Raw genomic sequence first — 20,395 nt, 5'->3', positions numbered from 1 at the left:
TATCGATACTTCCTTATCTCTTTTATCAATTTTCTTCTTTTTCTCTTTTTTTTTTTCTTTTTTTATCATCGATCTATCGATATTCCCGTGTATATATTTTAATATTATTTCTTAACGTAATCATATTCGTCGTACGTTACACCCAAAGGGACTTTTATTTCATCGGGGAATTTTTTTTTTAACCGATTTTTGGTTTTTTTTTTTCCCATTGGTACTATAAATGTACGTAAAAAAATATCTGATTGTCGGTAAGAAAGATAATCGATGCATTATTAATTGCTATTAAATTGAATTGGATCAAATTAGGAGAACAATGATAAACCTATACGAAGATTTCAAAGGTAAATCCTTTTTCTTTTTTTCGATTACGAGTTTACGATTACACGAAGAACGAACGAATAAAACACCCCCGAGTTAAACAAAAATCTATGGGAATGTTTTTTATCGAACAAAATTATATTCTTTGCAAGATTTCAGGATCAATATTTTGAGACTACGAATTGGGAATTAGAAAAGACTCGAGTCGAGAGAAAGAGAAAAAAGTTGAGAGAGAGAGAGAGAGTTCGCGAGAAAAGCACCGAAAGCAGAAAACCTGACTGAGAAGGAAGTGGTGGAGGTGATGGTCGTGGTGGTGGTGATGGTGGTGGTGATGGTAGAGGAACGAGTTTGCGCTTACGAGTAGAGTAGGTGCTTAGTCAGGCTCGAAGCAAAACGTTGCGTGCATCCGGGCAAGACCGCTTTAAGTGGGCAAGCTATTGTCCCGTTTGGCCTTGAATCTAATTATTCCGTTGGAAACGGACTTTTGCACCATACAATGCACCTCTCAATAGCAATATCACACATATGTTTCTTGTTCATGAGTGGGAGGTATATACGTGGGGGTTGATCGGAATAGGAGGGGGGGGGATGTTGTATGTATAGATAATACAATGTTTTTATTCTTGTGTCTCTTTCTCTCTCTCTTTCTTTCTTTTTCATCGCGATACTCGGCATTGGGTTCAGCAGGAAATTAAATAAGCGAATATCCGAGCGTAGGTGTAGGTAGGAACCTCACAAAAGAGAAAGAGAGAAAGAAACACTCGTGAATGTTATTCTTGTTTGTACTTGATCCGAATCCTAATTGTGAGTTAGATTGAAAACTAATCGAATTTTGTACAATAATGTTCTTTGTTTCATTTTTTGAACAAAGTTTTTTCAGTTCGATATATCGATTTAGTTTATTTTCAATTATGTTATGATATTTGTGCGGGGATTGCCACGAGTGCGAGGACTCGTAGATAAAAATATTTTTTTATGATCATCCGAGAGGGTACCGTTATATACCGTAAGATATTTTTATGTTGCGTAGAAACCGAAATTTATAGGGAAAAGGGTAAAATAATGTAAGTAATATTGCGATTCGTTAACGATCTTTTCAAATGTTCGCTCGTGTAGGTTTGGGTCGTGGAACTTTTTTTTATCGGAAAATTTCGAAATAACTCGGGGAATTTTCATTGGACGATAAGAAAACGAAAAAAAGAGGGAAGAGATTTAATAAAAATAGTGAAAAGGAGAGATGGAAAGAATTTACGAAGAGTTGAAAAGTGTCGTTGGAATCGGTCGATCAATCTGCTGCTGCTGCTGCTGCTGCTGCTGCTCGGGGAAGAAAAGATATCGAAAGAATATCTTAAAGCGACTTTTCGTATCGATACCTTATGAATAATCGATTAAGATTCTCAATGGTAGGAATTTAAATTTTTATTAACTTTCCTGATGGATTGCATATATATTTATATCGTGAATATTATTGACTGAAGAGAACACGGCTGATGAATAAACAAAAAGCATGCATGCATGATTTTCATGAAAATATATCGACTCTAAAAAGAAAAAAAACAATCATTTTGTTTTTTATATAAATACCGATTATACGTACACATATATAGGTATTAGAGAAACTTCTATTTATTCGATTAATATTTTATAAAATTAATGATTAACATATTTATGAATATTTTGTTTGATATATATAATAATTTATTGATATTTTAAATAGATAATTAATATTGATAATATATATCATTATTGGATTAGAATTATTTTCAGAGTTGTATCAATTGATACGTATTGATTTAGGTTACATACTAATATTTTATAATAAATACTTAACAATTATTTCAAATATCGAACAAAAATGGTTTCAAAATACTGAATACATAAACATTAATAAATATTTATTCCGTAATTATTTCCAATTCGTATTAATCAATGTAATTACAAATCACACACACATCCTACAGATAGATATACTATTATAAATCTTAACAATTGATTTAAAGTAGTTGCAAAAAAAAAAGGGAAATAAGATAGAAAAATACTGACTCAATAAATAAGCAGTCTCTTAAAAAGATTGTCGTAGGGAATCTTTTAAAAACGTTAGTGGCTTTCCCTTCGTCGGGGCAACGCGTTCGTAAACTTTGCGAAAAACTTCCGAATGGATGGAAAAGTCTTAGGCGAGAGAAAAAGAGAAAGAAAGAAAGAGAGAGAGAGAAAAAAACGAAAGAAATAAAAAGAAGTAACAGTGTGTGTGCAAGGTAGTAGGAAGGAGAACACGGATGCGGCGGACGGTTTATGATTGTCGACGGAAGTTGAGATTTTGCTTCTTTTCCCAGTTACCGCCTACTTTTTCATTATGTCTCTTTTATTTAATTTTATGTATCCCCCTTGGCTAGCTGTTAGATGTGTTTTAGTAGTGGCCAGTATATGCTTTTCTATCGTCGACTCATCGCGTAACTTTAATCGCGTCTGCGAACGGATCCTCTCTCTTCTCCTCTTCCCTTTCGCATTATAGTTTTACGAGATAAAATCTCCGTGAATTTTTCTTCTATTATATTTCTCTCAACCAAGAACCAATCCTCTCAGAACCTCGTCCGACTATTTCAAAATCCTTTTCTTTTTTTCTCTCCTACAAACGTATAACAACATTTTTAAATAATAAAATCTTAACCCGATGAAATTTAACGATTTATTTTTAAGTGAGAAGATACATAAAAACACACCGATATTTAATAACGTATAATAAATAATATCTAATCAAAACCAGAAGTTTCTCTTTCAAATAATAATAATAATAACAATAACAAATGTAGTTCTACCAAATTTCTATGCACTTTTCGCGTCGAGTCCCCTCGAAACGTTTGCTTCTGAAACCGTGTACCTTTCAACGGGAAAAGAAATAAAAAAGAAAGAGAACAAAAAGCGTCAAGTTCGTTAGCGTTTGATTTTCGTGCGGTTAAATCGTTTTTTAAAATTCGTCATCCTTCTACGCTTGGTTAACATACTACTCTCTCTCTCTCTCTCTTATGCCTTTATTTGTATGCGCGTGCGTGGGTGCGTGTATTCGTTGGTAGGTGAGAGTGCGTGTAAACAGGGATAAGGGGGGAGAAGTATGTTGTACGGTGGTAAGCGTGCGATATCTTCGTTGAAACCGAGTTTACAAAGAGAGTGAAAGAGGGATAAGGAGGGAGGGGGGGTAGGAGGAGGAGGAGGAGGAGGAGGAGGAGGACGTAGAGAGAACCCTTTACGTTTGTCGGTACTTCAACCGCTTTCCCTCGGAGTGCTTTGGCGTTAGTAAATTGCACGTTGTACCTTCGGGATACGACTGTACTTTGTTGAAGCCGAAGGTACGCATACTGCCATTTAGCGATTGTATTCTGAAAATCTCGTTTGTGAATTGAAGTTTCTCTTTAGCCTGGCCTAGCCCCAGCCCCAGCCCCGTCGTAATCGTAATCGTCATAGTCATAGTCGTAGTCATAGTCATCGTCGTTATCGTTTTACTTGTAATGTTAAAACATTGAATTTCCATGCGAATCAACCTCCTTTTAAAACGCGTTGACATTTTCTATCAAAACGAGGAGGAGAGAAAAGAAATAACTTTTTCTTGCACGGAGTTAAATTGAATTCGATAATCTGTGTCAAGGCAAACATCGCGTTGAAATAAAATGTAAAAGGAAAGGAGTATATTTGATAACGGACGGTTTTAGAATTTTCGGTTCCAACCAAACGTACAATTTTCATACGCGAATTTATATATTTATCCTTTAATAATATGTATGTATGTATATATATATGGAAAGTGTGTCCTCATAAATTATAATATGAAATGTGCGGGATAATTAGAGTAACAAGTACGCGGACACGCATTGTGTGCTCACGAGGATTCGTCATATCGTTTGGCGAATAATTGTTATCGTTTGCCACGGTATCATCCATTATTACCAACTCTTTATATCGCATTGGATGAAATATTGGATCGTTTGTAGGGATTTCAAATGATTTTCAAAAGGACGAGAAATAATAATCATTTTCATATACGTACCTAAACGATACTAACTGAATATAAACTGAAAACGAATTCTCCTACATTTATTCTCCATTGTCCGAATCTCTTTCTATTCGCTAGAAAGGTTGGTTCATGAGAATGAAAAGGAGAAGAAAAGAAAGAAAAAAAACAAAGAAAACGAAAGAGTAGGATAACGGAGTATTTTAATTTCGAGTTTTAAAGTGATACACCGAGGGGGAGGGGAGGGGCATCCGTCTTTCTCTTTTAAGGTGAAAGAAAAGCACGAACGAGGAATGAAACTTAAAAGAAAAAGATAGAAAGGAGAAAAAAAGTGCAGAGAGATAGGATAGAGATCGAAGGGAAAAAAGTATCGTTTCCAAGACGAAGAAAATTTCCTTAATTGCTATTGGAATAAGGCGCAAACGATAAAAAGGAAGGATGCTGGAACAAATCCTTTTAACAACAATTTCCTTCTACGAAGCGAAGCACCGGATGATCCAGCTTTTCGATTTCCTTCTCTTTTTCTCTTTGTTTTTTTTTTTTCTTTTTTTTATTCTATTCTATTGTGCTCTCCCCTTTCTCCTTTCACGTTATCCTATCGAGTGGATAAGAAAAATAACGCCTATTATTTCTTATTTTGCTTATGGTATCTTAAATGACTGTTTGTTTTTTTAATCCTTTAAATTCGTTTTTGTTTTTTTTTGTTTTTTGCCAATGTTTTTTTTACCTTTATTACATTTATTTATTTTTAATTATGATTTTTTGACGATAAATATATTTCTTTGTTTTTTCTCTCTCTCTCTCTTCTAATTTTTTTTCCAAAACAAAATGAAACAAAGTAGTAAATAGTTTTCGTCTTGAAGTTTCTAAAATAATAAAAAAGAAAATACTCTCTCTCTCTGTTCTGTTATAAGAACAAATGATTATTGTTGTTATCTCGAAGGTGACATAGAAGTTTTCTAGCAAATCTCTATTGTTACCTTCAGCGTGACAAACGAGTCCAAAGGGTTAACTAGCGACTTCATCGGTTACGTTGTCCGTCCCATCTCCCCCCATGGATTTGGCTTCCTTGACCCCATTACGTCCTCCCTAGCTGATTCTACACATTCATTCAACGGAATCTACTTTTGCTCGTGGAGAGTCTTATAATTAGAGAATCGAAAGATGCATGCATGCATAAAGTTGATAAACGCGAATTTAAAAACAACTTTCTTTCGTAAGAAAAATCTTAAGTTTTAAAATTCGAAAACTGAAATTATTATCAAGGATCTTAAAATTTGTCGAGGTCACTTTCCAAGAAAAAAGAAAAAATAAAATCATTAAATTATTCAACGACGGTGTTAAAAGTAAAATAAAATGCTCTCATTTGTGGATAACTTCAACGACGTATCTCGATCAATCGTATTTCCTGGTCTCCAGAGAAATCAAGATTATACCAAAAAAACAGACAGACAGAGAGAGAGAGAAACAGAGATAAGCTGGTTTAAGGGGAGAGTGTGGTATTATGCGATGGAAGAGAGACGTTGAATATCCATCAATATGGAAAGTATCACTCCGAAGTACAAGGAAAAACGATACTTCTTTCTTCGTCCTTGGAAATAACACGTGACAGGAGTTATTCGAAGTAACATGTTCACTACCATTACCATAATCACTGTGATTTCAAAGCTAACTCGATCGACTTAATCGAATGATCATGCACACGAGATTGGTATCGATCGATACTCGCTTGGAAAAGCATAGTATCCATTCCTCCGCAAACTTTATCGTGTACCTTTTCATCGAAATTGATCCGGTACTAAAACACCTTTATCGTAGCTACCACTCGTGTTCTCATTCTCTCTCTCTCTTTCTCTTTTCGAATTTGTTGGAACATATCGGGCACTGCGTTAACTCTAATATTTATTACACACTACCGTTGAACTTTATCGAATGTCCGAAATTGTGAGAATTCCAGTCAACCTTATCCCTTTCTATACGTAGATGCACGTAGATAGATCTATACAAATACATGCGCGCAAATATACACACGCAGAAACATTGATATATGTATATTCAAACGTATAAGTGTGTGTAGTAGGTTAACACACATAAGTATCTAGTACTTACATCCGTGACTATTCATATGTCCGTGTTGAGCTCACAAATACCTATATAGGAAAGCCTTTGACTGGTGCACGACGAAGGGAAGCAACCCCTCAAGGGTGCACAGCACGATATTGATTCCTCAGTCGCTTCCAGCACGGTATAGCACTGTTACACTATGGCCCATACCCGTCTTCTTCGTTGTAGTCTTAGTGCTTGTAACACTCGCTGGCCATTCTCTAGGTACCATAGTAGTCTCTTATATCCCTATCGTACGGCTTCTTCCGTTATACCTTTACGACTTTCCTATCTTATCCCAACTACCTCTTTTTTTATATTATATATATATATGTATATATATACAGGCATATATATACCTTTTTCTCATGTACATCATCATCTTCATTTTTCTGTTATCCACGTTCTTTCTTTCTTCCTTCCTTCCTTCCTTCCTTCTTTTTGATGTTTCTCATGTCAATGAATTCCTTTCTTTATCAAAAGCCAATGACTATCATTCGGATTCTTCCGTAAATTTCTTTTTATTCCTTTTTATGAGTTTAGACGATGAAATCGTTCGCCCGAAGCACCGTCGTACGTGTCAGAAGTGATGAATGGCTGGCATACGTTTATCGAGAATTTTCGATATGAACAACTTTGATAAGAGAGAGAGAGAGAAAGTGAGCTTTTCTTCTATCGCGAAAGGAACGATTAATCTCTCCCCACCTCGCGAAATTTCCAACGATTAATCTACTTACTTCCGTTCTTCTTTTACCTCCTTCTCATTCTTCGTATTGATAGCTGTCAAGAAAAATCTCGATAAACAGTTTGTTAACAAAATTAACATTTTAAATAGCATTTTAAACAGCGTTTTAAATAGCATTCGATTCATTTCCATGGCCCGAATAAATTCGTCGTCGCATTTATCGAGACCAAATACTAGCTAATTTCGTATTAAATTCGAACGACCTACTTTTCGTCATATTTTACGTTTATAATAATTATTCGCGCAAAAATTTAAACGAGAGAAAAGGAAGAAGTATTAAAATACGTCGTTTTGCCCGTTATTTGTCCGCACGATTGTATTTTTTTTTTCTTTCTTTTTTATAATACTATATCAATTGTATAATAAATATCGTTGATTTAATAAAATAATAATTTCATTTGATTTTAGATGCAATTAATGACAAATGTTCTCATTCGAACGTAATTAACGATTTAAATATTATAATGCGATGTAGTATATTAAAATACGCTTACATGTATGGATCATATGCGGATTAGGGATGGGAGAAAAATGACGTTTGTAATTGGGTGCGTATCTAAAGGTGGGGTACCCTTTTTTCGTGCCTTGTCTCAGTTGACCATGAGATATCACGTAACGCGCATCGTTTCGATCCAATTGAATATTCTGTTACCTATCTCATTTTAACTTTGATTTAAAACATTTATTTGAATTATATTATTTGTGTATAACATTCAAGGGATAATTTCTCGATCGTGATATTATTTCATTTGATATTACTTTTTTGGACGACTAAAGAAACTTTACCAAATCTATCGTCATTACAACAATTGAATAACTTCGAATTCAATTAATAACAAGAGATCCCTTCACGAACGACTAACAACATTACGAAAGAAGAGAAAGGACAGGGAGAGAACAACGAGGGTTGTTGGGTTAAGAGAGGGGAGATATTATAACGGACAAATATAAGACAATGAAGATTAATGTTTCGGCCTCGTTCTCTCCCTCGGTATTTCTCGTTACTTTTCGTGCGAACGAATCTTTTGCTAATCTCCGAGGACAGTGTGTATTTTCCTTTTAAGTCTTCACGAACGTAATTGCATCCCGTCAATGTTAATTACCGACATATTGGTAAAACGATGGCTATTGACGAAGATCGTAGAATTTGTTTTTACATAAAAATGCGTTTTGATATTTTTCAGATTAGCAGTTGGCGTGACATGGATGTGAGCTTCACGAACGTGTTGGAGGGGGCTCGTCAGTACTTCCAGGGACTGCCTGTACCCAGTACAGGCGCGATACCATCGGAGGATCACAATCATCCAACCTCGTCGACGAATTCGGCATCGTCGGCATCCACGTCACACGATCATGGCGTGGGTTCCTCGTCGGTGGCTCCGCCACCACCACCGCCGTCCTCCTCGTCGACGTCGTCGGTGGTTAATCAAGAAACAACACGTTACTCAAGTGACGTCGGTCAGTCCTCGTCTACCGAAAGCGGAAGCTCGAGTTCCGGTCCGTTTTGGAATCCATCGATGGAACCGTATCCACCGCAACCAACTAGAGTGGAGGTACCGGATACCAGGCCCGGTGATGAAAGTTCCGAACCGAGTTCCTCCTCTCCTGGTACTGTAGTAACACTAACCGAAATGCAACCCTCCAGTCATCGATCCTCAGCGACATCCAACTTTCAACAACAAAACCAATCGTCCGTATCTTCCGCGTCCGCCGATCAACAACACTCGTCCCATCAGACGACAGCTACGACTACCTCAAGTTCACCTAGATTGCATCAATTGCAACCACCTCAAAGAGATCACTCTCCTGAACCTGTTTATCAACAACTCAATAATATCAGTAGGACGTCATTTGCCACCGTGGAGATTTTAGCGACCTCTCATTCGACGTCGTCCCATCCGAACTATCAATCCGCAAACGACCGACAGTCTTCGCAAAGTGGAACGACCATAGTCGCGCAAAGAACGCAATATTATCCGAGATATCATCATCCGGATATTACGAAGAGTGCACCGGCACCGTTCTCGCAAAATTCCGTCTATCAATCTGCCAACGTGGCGGTGGTTACTACGACTGCGAGCGTTCAACAACCGGCTACAAGGCCTACGCCGGTCGAACAGAACAGTGTGTTGGTTCATGGACAAGATCAACAACGAGTGCCGAACCCTTCTTATGGATCCAGCGTGCAAACTCCACCGAGTGGATCGACGACCGGTGGTTACGTATCGTCTCAAAATTATCGCGTAAGTGGGCAACTTCAGCAAACTCGATCCATTAATCCGGCGATCGACGAACGAATCAGGCCACCTCAATATGGTATCGAAGGAACGAGCGCGCCTTCATCGTCATCCTCTTCCTCCTCCTCCTCGAACTCTAACAACTCCTCTTCGGGCAACCCTTGTACTTCGGGAAATCCTCCTTGCAATCCGCGTCACGGATCCAGTCACATTCCTCCGTCGCCTCAGAATCTTCCAGCGCACATTCCTTCTCCGCATCTTCCCTCCGCAACTTCCTCCGTTCATGGACAACACTCTCAGCAGCAGCAGCAACAGCAGCAGCAGCAACAACAACAACAACAACAACAACAGCAGCAGCAACAGCAGCAGCAAGGCCAACAACACCACTCAAGGATAAATCCTTCCCCTCACTCGGCCAATCCAAACGCCTACACTGCTCGTACGATTCTCTCGCAAAGCGGACCGTCGCCATCCTCATCGTCGTCTTCATCGTCCAACCATCCGCAACAGATGATACCTCCTACGGGCTTAAGCGGTTATCATCCGATAGCTTCACCTCACGAGCCACCTCGTCACGCCACCCCATCACCCCACAGACAATCTCCTCATGTATCGACGCTTCACAATCCTCACGCCTCCTCTCCTCATCCTACACCCTCCCCTCACGCAGCCTTCCAACCGCATTCGCCGACTTACCCACCTCCTCCCCCACCGGCCAGGTCTACGCCGCACTCCTACAGTGTGCCGGCGACCTCCCAACACTATCAGAATGCCGGATACAATACTAGTCCTTACGCGACAGCACCTCAGTCTTCGTACCATTCCTTTCAAAAGAGTCCGCAGCAGCCGCTGTCGCAGGTAAGAATTCTTTATCTTTACAAACATCTTCTTATTTAATCTCTTCGAAATTAATTTTTCCTTTTATTTGTTTTCGTTACTTGCTATCCTCAGTCGCATGGGAGTTACTACTCTCCGTCAAATCGATCTCACAACCAGTCATACGTCCAACCAACACCGATGGGAGCACCACCTCAACCAATTTGTCCTGGCGCAACGAATAGCAACAGTGACTTGAACTATCAGCAACAGAACAAACCGGTAATGTACAACGGTGCCGACACGAAAAGAAGTCCGGCGGAAATCGCTGGAAATTACGCTTCTTATCGAACATCCTCGACGGGCGTGCAGAGAAACAATAACACGCACAATCTGCCACCGATCGCCGCCTTGTCCTCCTATCATTCCAACAAGAGAGAATCGGGTAGTAAAGTGCAATCGATCCAACGACGAGTGCATTCTATCGGTTCAACGAACAAAGTCCCCGTCGCTGCACCACCCAGCTCGGTTATGGTTCTTCCCCAGAGGATTCCAGATTATCCTTCAGTTCCTGCGCCGTTGAATCATACGATACCGGTTAATGGGAGAACAACTAGCTCGGTTAACTCTACCTATGCCGGTAGATACGCTAACCAGCAAAATTATCCAGCTTACGCGACTACCATCGCACCCAGTCATCACGGCAGTAATTCCTCTAGTAACACTTCGGTGACATCCATCGGTGCCACGGTCCGATCTTCCGTTCCAGCTCCTCCTGTACACGCCTATCAGTCTTCCGACACGACCGCCCACTTGGGATCTTATCATCATACTGTCAGAACTGCAGAGAGTTATCCGTACAAGGAACAATCTTATCAAAATTCTACCGCACCGATAATACCTGCAGTCCCAGGTACACCATTACCAGCACCACCACTACCGCAGACCAATGGTATCAGGAAAAGAGAATCTCCTCTCGATCTTTCCGTAAAAACGGTGAAAACATCTGCGGATTCGACGGCGCAAGACGATCTCGAGGCTTCTTCCACGGAAAAGCACGCGAGTAATTTGAATCTAACATTGTCGTCTTCGATGTCATCGCTGTCGTCGTCGTCGTCGACAATGTCGAGGAGTAGCAGCAGCAACAGTGCAAGAAGCATGGCTCCACCGGCTGTTCAAACTTTAGCACCACCACCACCCATGGCTTCTTACCCTAATTACGATACTAGAGTATCGACTCGAGGCGTCAGGAATTCGTCTATTCCTTCCGTATGTCCTCGAACGTCCACTCCGCAAACAGTTTGCGCACCGAAGGTCGACTTCTTACCGGATTTCAATTCGACTCCGCTTAGGCAGCATCACGCTCCCCCACATGATAGTCCCATTCGTAGAAATATGGGTCAACAACTTTATGGGCCACCACCACCGCCCCAAGCACCGTTGCCCTCGCAATATACGAACAATACTACTCCACTGCCTCACATGTCAACGTTCCAGAAGAGTTCACTGCCCACAACGCCGATGTACGACGGCAGCCCGGCACCACCGCCGCCGTCTTCGTCGTCTTATCTACCGGCCAATGATTCCTTGAGGTCTTCGTCTAGATATCCCGTGGCGGATCCTCCAAAAATGGGGCCGACCACCTTGCCTCCCATGGGAGGAGAGCATCCTTCCGACTCCATCAAGTATTATTTAGACGCGAGAAACAAATTCAGTTCGCTGGTGCAGAAGGATCATCGTTCGACCACCAAAAGATCCGGTGAAACTGTTTACCCTGGAACTGCACCGAACAAGCAGCCTAGATTGGATACCTGGAGAATAGCTATCGATAAACAAATTGAACAAAAACTATCGACGGTTAAGTCGCCCCATGAGCAACAGAAAAGGCAAGAAATGAATGTACCCGTTGCCATGCCTAATGGTACCTTGATACCACCTACTACTTACAACCAACAGAGATTGGACAATTTTTTCATGTCAGAGACGCCTTTGAGGTATCAACAAACTTACTGTGATAAAAGGAATTATCCGGAGCCGAAGATGGCGCGTACCTCTCCGCCGTATAATCACCAACCTATCTCGAAAGCAACGAATATGCACGCGTTACCGCAGCAAGTCAATAGTCAGACTTCTTACTCAAATTATAGGCAAAATCAAAGAACCGCTTGTCCTCCGATTAGTGCGATGGCTTCACCTCCGGTCGATCAGCCGAGTAACACGGGTGCGGATAAACGCGTTTTGAGTCTACTGAGAAATAGTCTTGAAAATAAACAACAAAGAGAAGAACAATTGAACAGTCAACAACCTATTTTGGCGAATCACAATCAACAAAGCTTTCAAAACAAGGTACAGATGCGTACTATGTATAACTTGGCATTTCTAAATACGGCGTTTAAGTTAAGAATCTAACAACCGTCTTATACTTAGAAATGACTTGCATGTAATTTGAATTGTATTATATCTAATGATAGTTTACAACTAATTATAAAACAATTAATTTCATTTGTTTTTTTTTTTTGAATAAAGGTCGTCGCCCCTGTGGAGCCTAAAACAAATATAGGTAGACACAATCTATCACCGTTTACAGCGGCTAGTTTGTTGGAACGAAATAGCAACACACCGCCGCATTACAAGTTCCATGTGCCGCGAGCCGTAGACTCGATCACTCAAGAGGCCCCCCGTAGTATGTACGCTTCGCGAGTAAATTCATCCGCCACGCTACCTGGCAAGGAAGCTCTCTTGGGACCTCGGGGAGCCGAGAATCAAATTCACCGTGACAAGGATGACGGGCTTGCAGCCATATTGGCCGCGAAAATCAGGACGAAAGCGGAACTCAAACAGGTGAGGTATATTGTGACTGGTCTAGTCAAATATACTCAGGTAGTTTTATAATACATATCCGTGTGTGAATACATATTTTTGTTTTTTTTTTATTTAAAATATTCGTGACATTTCTTTCGGATATGATCGTACAACTGTTTAAGCTGTTTAAGAAGATATCACTATATTGAATTAGGTTGGCACCGAACAGTTCTTGGCAAAACCCGTAGTTCCTTCGCAAGATGTATCTTCTACCCCCAAAGGTAAAAGAATTCTCATTGTTATTTTAATTATTTTTGTTTCTCGTTTTATCCAATGAAATACTTGTATAACACTTAATATATATTACAGAATTCGATAGCGCAGCATCAACGTCAACCCCGCAATCTGGTTCATCCGCGGGAAGCCCACCTAAATTAACTCGCGAAAAAGCAGCTTGTCTTCCACCGAGAAGACGGCTGTTTTCGAGAACGGAAGAAGAGAATATGCCGGTCGCTGCTACAACGGTACCCGTGTCAACTCCAACGCCAGCAGTTGCCTCTACGGTACCACCACGTGCCAGTGGTTTTCGAAGTTCCTCCGAGACCTCGGTCTTTGACTTCAGAGAGAGCGATTCCGAGGGTGAGATGCCAGTGTTGGAGCGTCAAACTCTCGAGGAAATGAGGAGAGACAGGAAGCAGTTGTCGAAGGTTCAACCTCCTATTCCCTTGAACGATGCAATGTGTATGAGTATGGCATCGTCCATAGATCTAGTGAAAATCGAGCTTAAGGTAATTATACGAACTTTGTCAAATTTCTCCGTAATAAATCGAATCATTTGATCGTGTTATCGTGAACATTACGAACATCATGTTTAGGAAAACGACAAGATCAACGAAGCGGATCCATTCTGGACGGTAACTTGTGACAAATTTATGGAACAGTTACGAGCTGGAGATGCTGTGAAGAAACGCGGAAGAAAAAGGAAACTCGATGGACCCTCTTCGAAATTAGAAGATACTGGTAACGATAGTAGCAAGGAATCCGATCTTAATACTAGCGACTTAACTGCTGACATAAAGATCAAAATAGAAGACATCAAAAAAGAGGTACAGGATGTGGAAGCACTTGTCGTTGATAAGATCGAGCCCGCGGAAAGTAACAAAGATGATGAGAAAAAACCTATTACGATGGATATACCACCAGTGAGTAAAGAAGAGAAGAAAGTTATAGTTGATTCAAAGGAAAATGAGAGGAGACATTCCGGAGAAGATTCCGACGAAGTGCCATTGATCAAACGAGCAACGAAAAAGAAATCGAAGAAGGAGGATAGCGATGGCGAGGAGGAAATCATTTGTAGGAAAAGGAGAGTACGACGCGGTAGTAGAATCAAATTAGCTTCATCCAGTGGTAGTGAATCGTCGAGCGAAGAAAGTGACGTTAGTACGGAATACGGACATGGTTCAACCGTTGCTGATAGACTTCGGGCGAGGAAAAGATCAGGTAACAACAGCGGAGAGAACGAAGGCATGAAGTTACGTTCGAGGGATACAACACCTCAGAAGAATAAGACGGAAAAAGAGACGAAATCGTCTTCTTCAAAGACCGTCTCTTCGTCTAGAAAAATAAAACCTAAACCCTTGTTCGGTGATGGTAGTGATTTTAGACCAGGTTGGGAGGAAGAAGTATACGTTTATAAAAAATCATTACGAATGCCGACCAGACTAATAACAGTCTCGAAACCTTCGAGATTTCATAGGTTATCAACGTCCCTTCCTGATTTGGATCCTGGTTCACCAGCGTTATCGGTGTCTATGGATAGTTCCGACGTTTGTTTAGGTAGAAAGAGACTCGTTGATAGTGACGTAGAATCCGAGTATAGTTACAGTATTACTGGACTTGGTAGTAAAATAGACGACGAGGAAGCAACTTCCTCGACCACGATATCATGTCCACCGAAAACAACGACGAAAAGCGGGAGATTGGAAAACAATTCTATCGTAGATGTACTTGCCCAAAGAGTTGGTACTGGTAAAAAGGAATCTAAGAGGAAACAAAACAAGGACAAACTAGAGAAAGGAACAACGAAGATCCTTCAAAAAGGTAACAACGAACCCGAACTTCTTCCAACGCCAAGTCTTACTCCTCTTCTTGCGTCAGAAGCTCCAACGAAAACACCGAAAGGCGGCAAATCGTCAATAGTTAAGAGTAAATCTTTGAAACCAATCAAAATTTCGGATTCCTTCCTTTTGGGATATTTCCGTAAAGAAACGGTCAATAATTTCCGCGATACGTTCAAGAATAATCACGCGATTCCGAACGAATTTTCGACTTTCGTTTTGAACAGTAGAACGAGAACGGAAACGCGTGTTTTAAAGAAACAGACTACCATCAGGGAAGTATTTGGCGAAGATAGGCCAGCTTCCGCGCCACCTATGCAAAATCACGGTGACACTTCACAGGACGATGATTCGCAAAACGAAGCTGTAGAAAATACGTTAGGAAAGCCACGTACTTTGAAGCAAAAGGTAGTGTCTCGATTGAGAAACGCGGGTATTTTAAGAAGCCACAAGGCAATCGTCAATTCGAAAAGACATTTACTTAAATCGAAGAGAAGAAAGGATCTTCTTAAATCTTTGGCCGAAAAGAAGTTGAAGCGTGTTAAAAAGGACACGGAAGTTGAAGTTGCGAAAGAAACGAACGATACTCAGGAAACTGAAAATAACGAAATAGAGGACGAGAATAACGAGTCCGAGGTACCGAGCAACAAAAAGAAGTTAAAACTTCGAACCAGTAGGCGGAAATTCCGTTCTGGATTCGACTATGTCAGGAAGAAAAAGAGACCATTGAAGAAGGATGACGCAGCACCTAAGGAACGAAAAAGAGTATGTAGATCTTTCTTTATATTTTTTATTATTCTTCTATCTTTTTCTTATTACAGATCGATTTGTTCAAAGTGATCATTAATCTTTTTTTCCGCAGCAGATATTGTCAAGACCAAGTCCGGAATGTGTTGCGGACATTCAATCGGAGATCAGGACGTGGGTCATTAAAAAGGGTGTCGGAGAAACTATTTTACATCGTGCTGCCAGACTCGGTCACACGGTGGGTTAACGTTTCTTTATTTCTTTTTTTGTAATATTATCTCGTTTGTTTTTCTCGAACTTCTTGATAAACGTGTCGATGCAGGATGTGACTGCCTACTGTTTGGAGAAACTCAACAGTGCGCCTAGCCCGAAAGACAACGCGGGTTATACGCCACTTCATGAAGCATGCTCGAGAGGTCACTTGCAAATAGCTAAACTTTTGCTCGCTTACGGAGCGAATGCAAGCGAAAGTGCAAACGGAGGAATAAGGTTGGTAGTAATGTGAAGTATGCGTACGTAAAAAGAAAAAAAAAATATATGTGATTAATATACGACGATCGTTGATTGAAACATTCGTGATTGATTACAAACAGACCACTTCACGAGGCTGCAGAAAGCGGTTCAACGGAGCTTGTGCGATTACTTCTATCATACGGTGCGGATCCTCTCCTAGCCACATATTCTGGACAAACACCATTAATGTTGGCAGTAGAAACTGAAGCTTATACGATCCTGGAACAACACTTGGACGACATCCAAGGACGTAGTAGTACGCCTTGGTCGTTCGGTGGACCTGCTTCGATATTTGGTAAGTTATTGTAGGATTCCCCGTTCATTATTTAATCTGACAACTTGAGAAAGACAAAAGTGTTTATTTCCTTTTCGTCCCTAGATCCAGAAGAAACTGGATATAACCCTTTAAGCGATCCACCCATGGATAGTCCAAAACCCGAGCTCGAGGAGATAGAAATGGAGGTGAGCGATATTAACCTACCAGTCCTGTTTTCTCTTGCCAACGATTCGGACAAGTGGGTGCTCCTTCAAGATTTAATGGCAGCTCTCAGGATAAAGAGTCGCGATGCTCTCTTGCGTCAAGTTAATCCGAAGGCCCATACTGGACCACCGACGATTGCTCATCGTGACGTCATGAGAGAATTAAAACTTCCCGATTTCTTAGAACAATCACGATGTTGTCATTTGTTAAGTGGTGGAGAGAAGATCAACGTGCGGGGATCAAAGGTGACATTGATAAAGTACAACGAGAAGGTGAAGTCATTGTTAAACGTCGAAAAGGTGCTAATCAGTCTCAGGTGACAGGAACCACCACTGAGGGGAAGAGATTCTCCTCAGGAAAAACCATCCACGTCCTTTTCTTCTTCTTCTTCTACTTCTTCTTCTTCTTCGTCATTATCATCATCGTCTTTGTCATCATCTAATTCTTCTCCTTCTTTATCCTCGTCCTTTCTCGCAAACAAATATAACCCAACGAGAAAAAATGAAAGCAAGATTTCCGAGACGAAGGAGACGAAAAAAAATCCTAACGGACGACCGAAGATTCGTGGATCTAATTCCAAAGAAGCAGCAGCAGCAACAACGGCACGTTCGTCGGAAGCACGTTGAATTATTAATATTATTGAGCAGTACTCTATTGACTCTATTAAATAACATTACACATGTGATATATCGCTTTCCTAAGTCTCTTCTCTCTTTGATCAATCGATATTTGACGGGAGAGTGAGTAAATATGCTGAAGGAACAACAACAAAACTACACATCCATTTGAGATTAGAGTTAATAATGGCGTGAATATTTTACGGATATAGCAAACAAGATGACGATTTGCATGACGCATTGCAAAATCGAACTCTACATATTATTGTATAAGATATATAAGATATATATATAGAAATAATATATGCGAGATAAAACGTTTTTGAGAAATGATGAGCGGCAACAACAAATTACGGCTACCTGTGACATTGTATTAGTAGTATATATTTATTCGGATATATGCGCGCGCGGGCGCGTTGCTGCACGTGTATGTCCAAAATAGAACGATCATATTTTATTAACAGCCAGATGATGATGATGTGCGTGTAAAAAAAAAATGTTAGTCGATTTTTCGTATATCGACTAATTTACATTGGTGGTTATATTATTATTATTATTATTATTATTATTATTATTATTATTATTATTATTATTCTTTATTTTAGGAACAAAAATCATCGGCGATCGAAGAATGCGATTTAATTTTTTAATTAATTAACTACATTGTCCCCCTGTTGTGCTTATACGATTAGAATTGAATGTGTACTTATATTTGAAAGAAAGAGTGAAAGGAGCGAGTGAAAGTGAGAAAGAGTGAGAGTGTGTTATTAGAACGAGAAAGAGAGAGAGAAAGAGAGAGAGAAATGGAAAGAATTTAAAGCGTTTTCTAGCGTGTTATACGAGGTTTTCGTCGAGATATAAGTAATACAAAAAAAATATATTAAAAAGAAAAAAAATAGAAAGACAAATATATTAAAATCGAATTACTATATAAAGTAAATCGATTAATAAACGTGCAATGATTGAACTAACTGCTGAATAATGGCAGCTTAAGTTTGTAGAATATTATAATAATCTTAATAATATAATAATAATAATAATAATTATAGTAATTATAATAATAATAATAATTATAATAATATAATAATAATTATAATAATAATAATTAATTAAAGCTTCGATTGTTGTTTAAGGTGATCCGACCGAAACTTCGTATGGGACACGATTTTTGCGTTTATATTATAGTACTCGATTGTTTCGTGTCCGATGAAACGACGACGACGCACGCATCACGCACTCACGCACGCGCGCACGCATTCACGCAAGCAAGCAAGCAAGCAAGCAAAGCGTAAAATTTTTATTGTCGATCGAGAGAACACGATGTAGAAACAGTATTTCTTTTTTTTTCTCTTTTTTTTTTAGTTGGTTCTCTGATATATTGACACTTTGTTCCTAAATTGTTGTATCTTTCTCTTTTTGTTTTTTTTTTTAAAACGTCATTTAAGTCTAAACGATACACGATAATAATAATTATTGTATATATAGTTTACACGTTATGTGAATTTGAATCTAATGCGGACGGCGTTACCACTTCTATTATTAGTTTTAAGTCATTGTTAAAGATTTTGTTTCTTATTGTTTTTTTTTGTCAACGTGTTTTACACGAAAATTAATTCATAAATAAAATATGTACGTATTCGCGTTTATATAGATTAAACACAAAGTTTTTTTTTTGTTTTTGGTTATAGATGATATTAGGTTGGTCAATAAACCGATACGATTTTCTTTTTTCTATTTAAGTATGTAAAAAACCGGAAGAAAAAAATCGCACGGAATTATCGGCCAATCGAATTAATTAAAGAGCGATTTTTTTTTTAGTGGTGCATAAAATCGCATTTATTAATTTGGGTAGTGCAATTTAAAGATTTATATCGTCGGCTTGATTTTATAGATTGAAAAGAAAACCATACATTAAATAATCACATCAAAGAAATATTGAAACGATTATTTTGATTTGATTATGCATTAACAACCACGTTTAATATCATCTTAATTTCTTTTTTTCTTTTCTTTTTTTCATTATTATTTATTGGGAAAATTTATTTTCTTTTAAGTTCTTATCGAATCATATTTTTTGTTTTAAGGGAATCTAAAAAAAAAAGAAAAAAGAAGAAATGAATATATATAACTCAGTTTTGTTAATTATAGATTATAAACTTCTTCGCAAATGAATTCCCCATTGTAAAACAACAAATTTATTTATCCTTTTTTTTTTATCTTCTGTTTTTTTTCTTTTTTATTATCATTTTATTAACAAGAAAAAATAATTACAATTTATTAAAAATCATTTATCGTCGTGACATATGTGCCCATAATTATAAATGTTGTCTATGTCATATAGTATCTTTTGTTTCGAGATATTTATAGGATTTAATATTTAAACATTTATAAATGAATTCCATGTAATGTTGAAATAACAAGCGCTATCTGACGAATTATTTTTGACAACATTGTAAAAATTACATTGAATTAATTTCGTTTAAATTATAATGTGTGATGTAATAAATTACTAATAAACTTATTTTTCTTTTTTAATTTTGATTTAAAACGCCTTCATTATTATGGGCACACATGAGAAAGTAAAAGAGAAAAGAAGAAAGAGAAAGATAGAGAGAGAGAGAGATAGCTTTTCGTCCATGATATCTTTTTTGAAATTATATTGAATCCAATTATCAAACTACGTCCTTTGTTGCATGTTCGTCATTGTATATGGATTTCAATCGTTTATGAATCAGTCTCAGGGAAAATTGCAGCAACGGAGAGGACGCGTGCATTAAACTCGGTTAGTAAAATAACACAAGACGAACAAAACCAGATTAACAAACAAACAAACAAACAAACAAATTGATTGGAAGATAAAGAAATAGTAGTTAATAATATTACGACGATTTAATGA

At 38.7% G+C, this 20,395-nt stretch overlaps 1 protein-coding gene across 6 annotated transcripts in view; it reads left to right on the top strand.

The window, feature by feature from the left end:
- Positions 1-17,377, top strand: part of LOC122521251 (mucin-5AC) — a 280,846-nt gene extending 263,469 nt beyond the window's left edge. For 4 of the 6 annotated variants that reach the window (XM_043641808.1, XM_043641811.1, XM_043641810.1 and 1 more), the window contains 10 exons: positions 8,354-10,264; positions 10,358-12,568; positions 12,749-13,063; positions 13,239-13,305; positions 13,394-13,812; positions 13,900-15,906; positions 16,004-16,126; positions 16,211-16,377; positions 16,482-16,696; positions 16,781-17,377. In XM_043641808.1, the coding sequence (XP_043497743.1) occupies positions 8,372-10,264; positions 10,358-12,568; positions 12,749-13,063; positions 13,239-13,305; positions 13,394-13,812; positions 13,900-15,906; positions 16,004-16,126; positions 16,211-16,377; positions 16,482-16,696; positions 16,781-17,202 (7,839 nt within the window). In that variant the 5' untranslated portion in view covers positions 8,354-8,371 and the 3' untranslated portion in view covers positions 17,203-17,377. The remainder of the gene's footprint in view (positions 1-8,353; positions 10,265-10,357; positions 12,569-12,748; positions 13,064-13,238; positions 13,306-13,393; positions 13,813-13,899; positions 15,907-16,003; positions 16,127-16,210; positions 16,378-16,481; positions 16,697-16,780) is intronic. The other 2 variants (XM_043641813.1, XM_043641812.1) reach the window with 2 other exon arrangements.
- The last annotated feature ends 3,018 nt before the right edge of the window (positions 17,378-20,395 follow it).

The sequence above is a fragment of the Polistes fuscatus genome, unplaced genomic scaffold, assembly GCF_010416935.1.
Source record: "Polistes fuscatus isolate 324 unplaced genomic scaffold, CU_Pfus_HIC Scaffold4, whole genome shotgun sequence".
NCBI classification, from domain to species: domain Eukaryota; kingdom Metazoa; phylum Arthropoda; class Insecta; order Hymenoptera; family Vespidae; genus Polistes; species Polistes fuscatus.
This window is presented reverse-complemented; position numbering and strand designations above follow the sequence as displayed.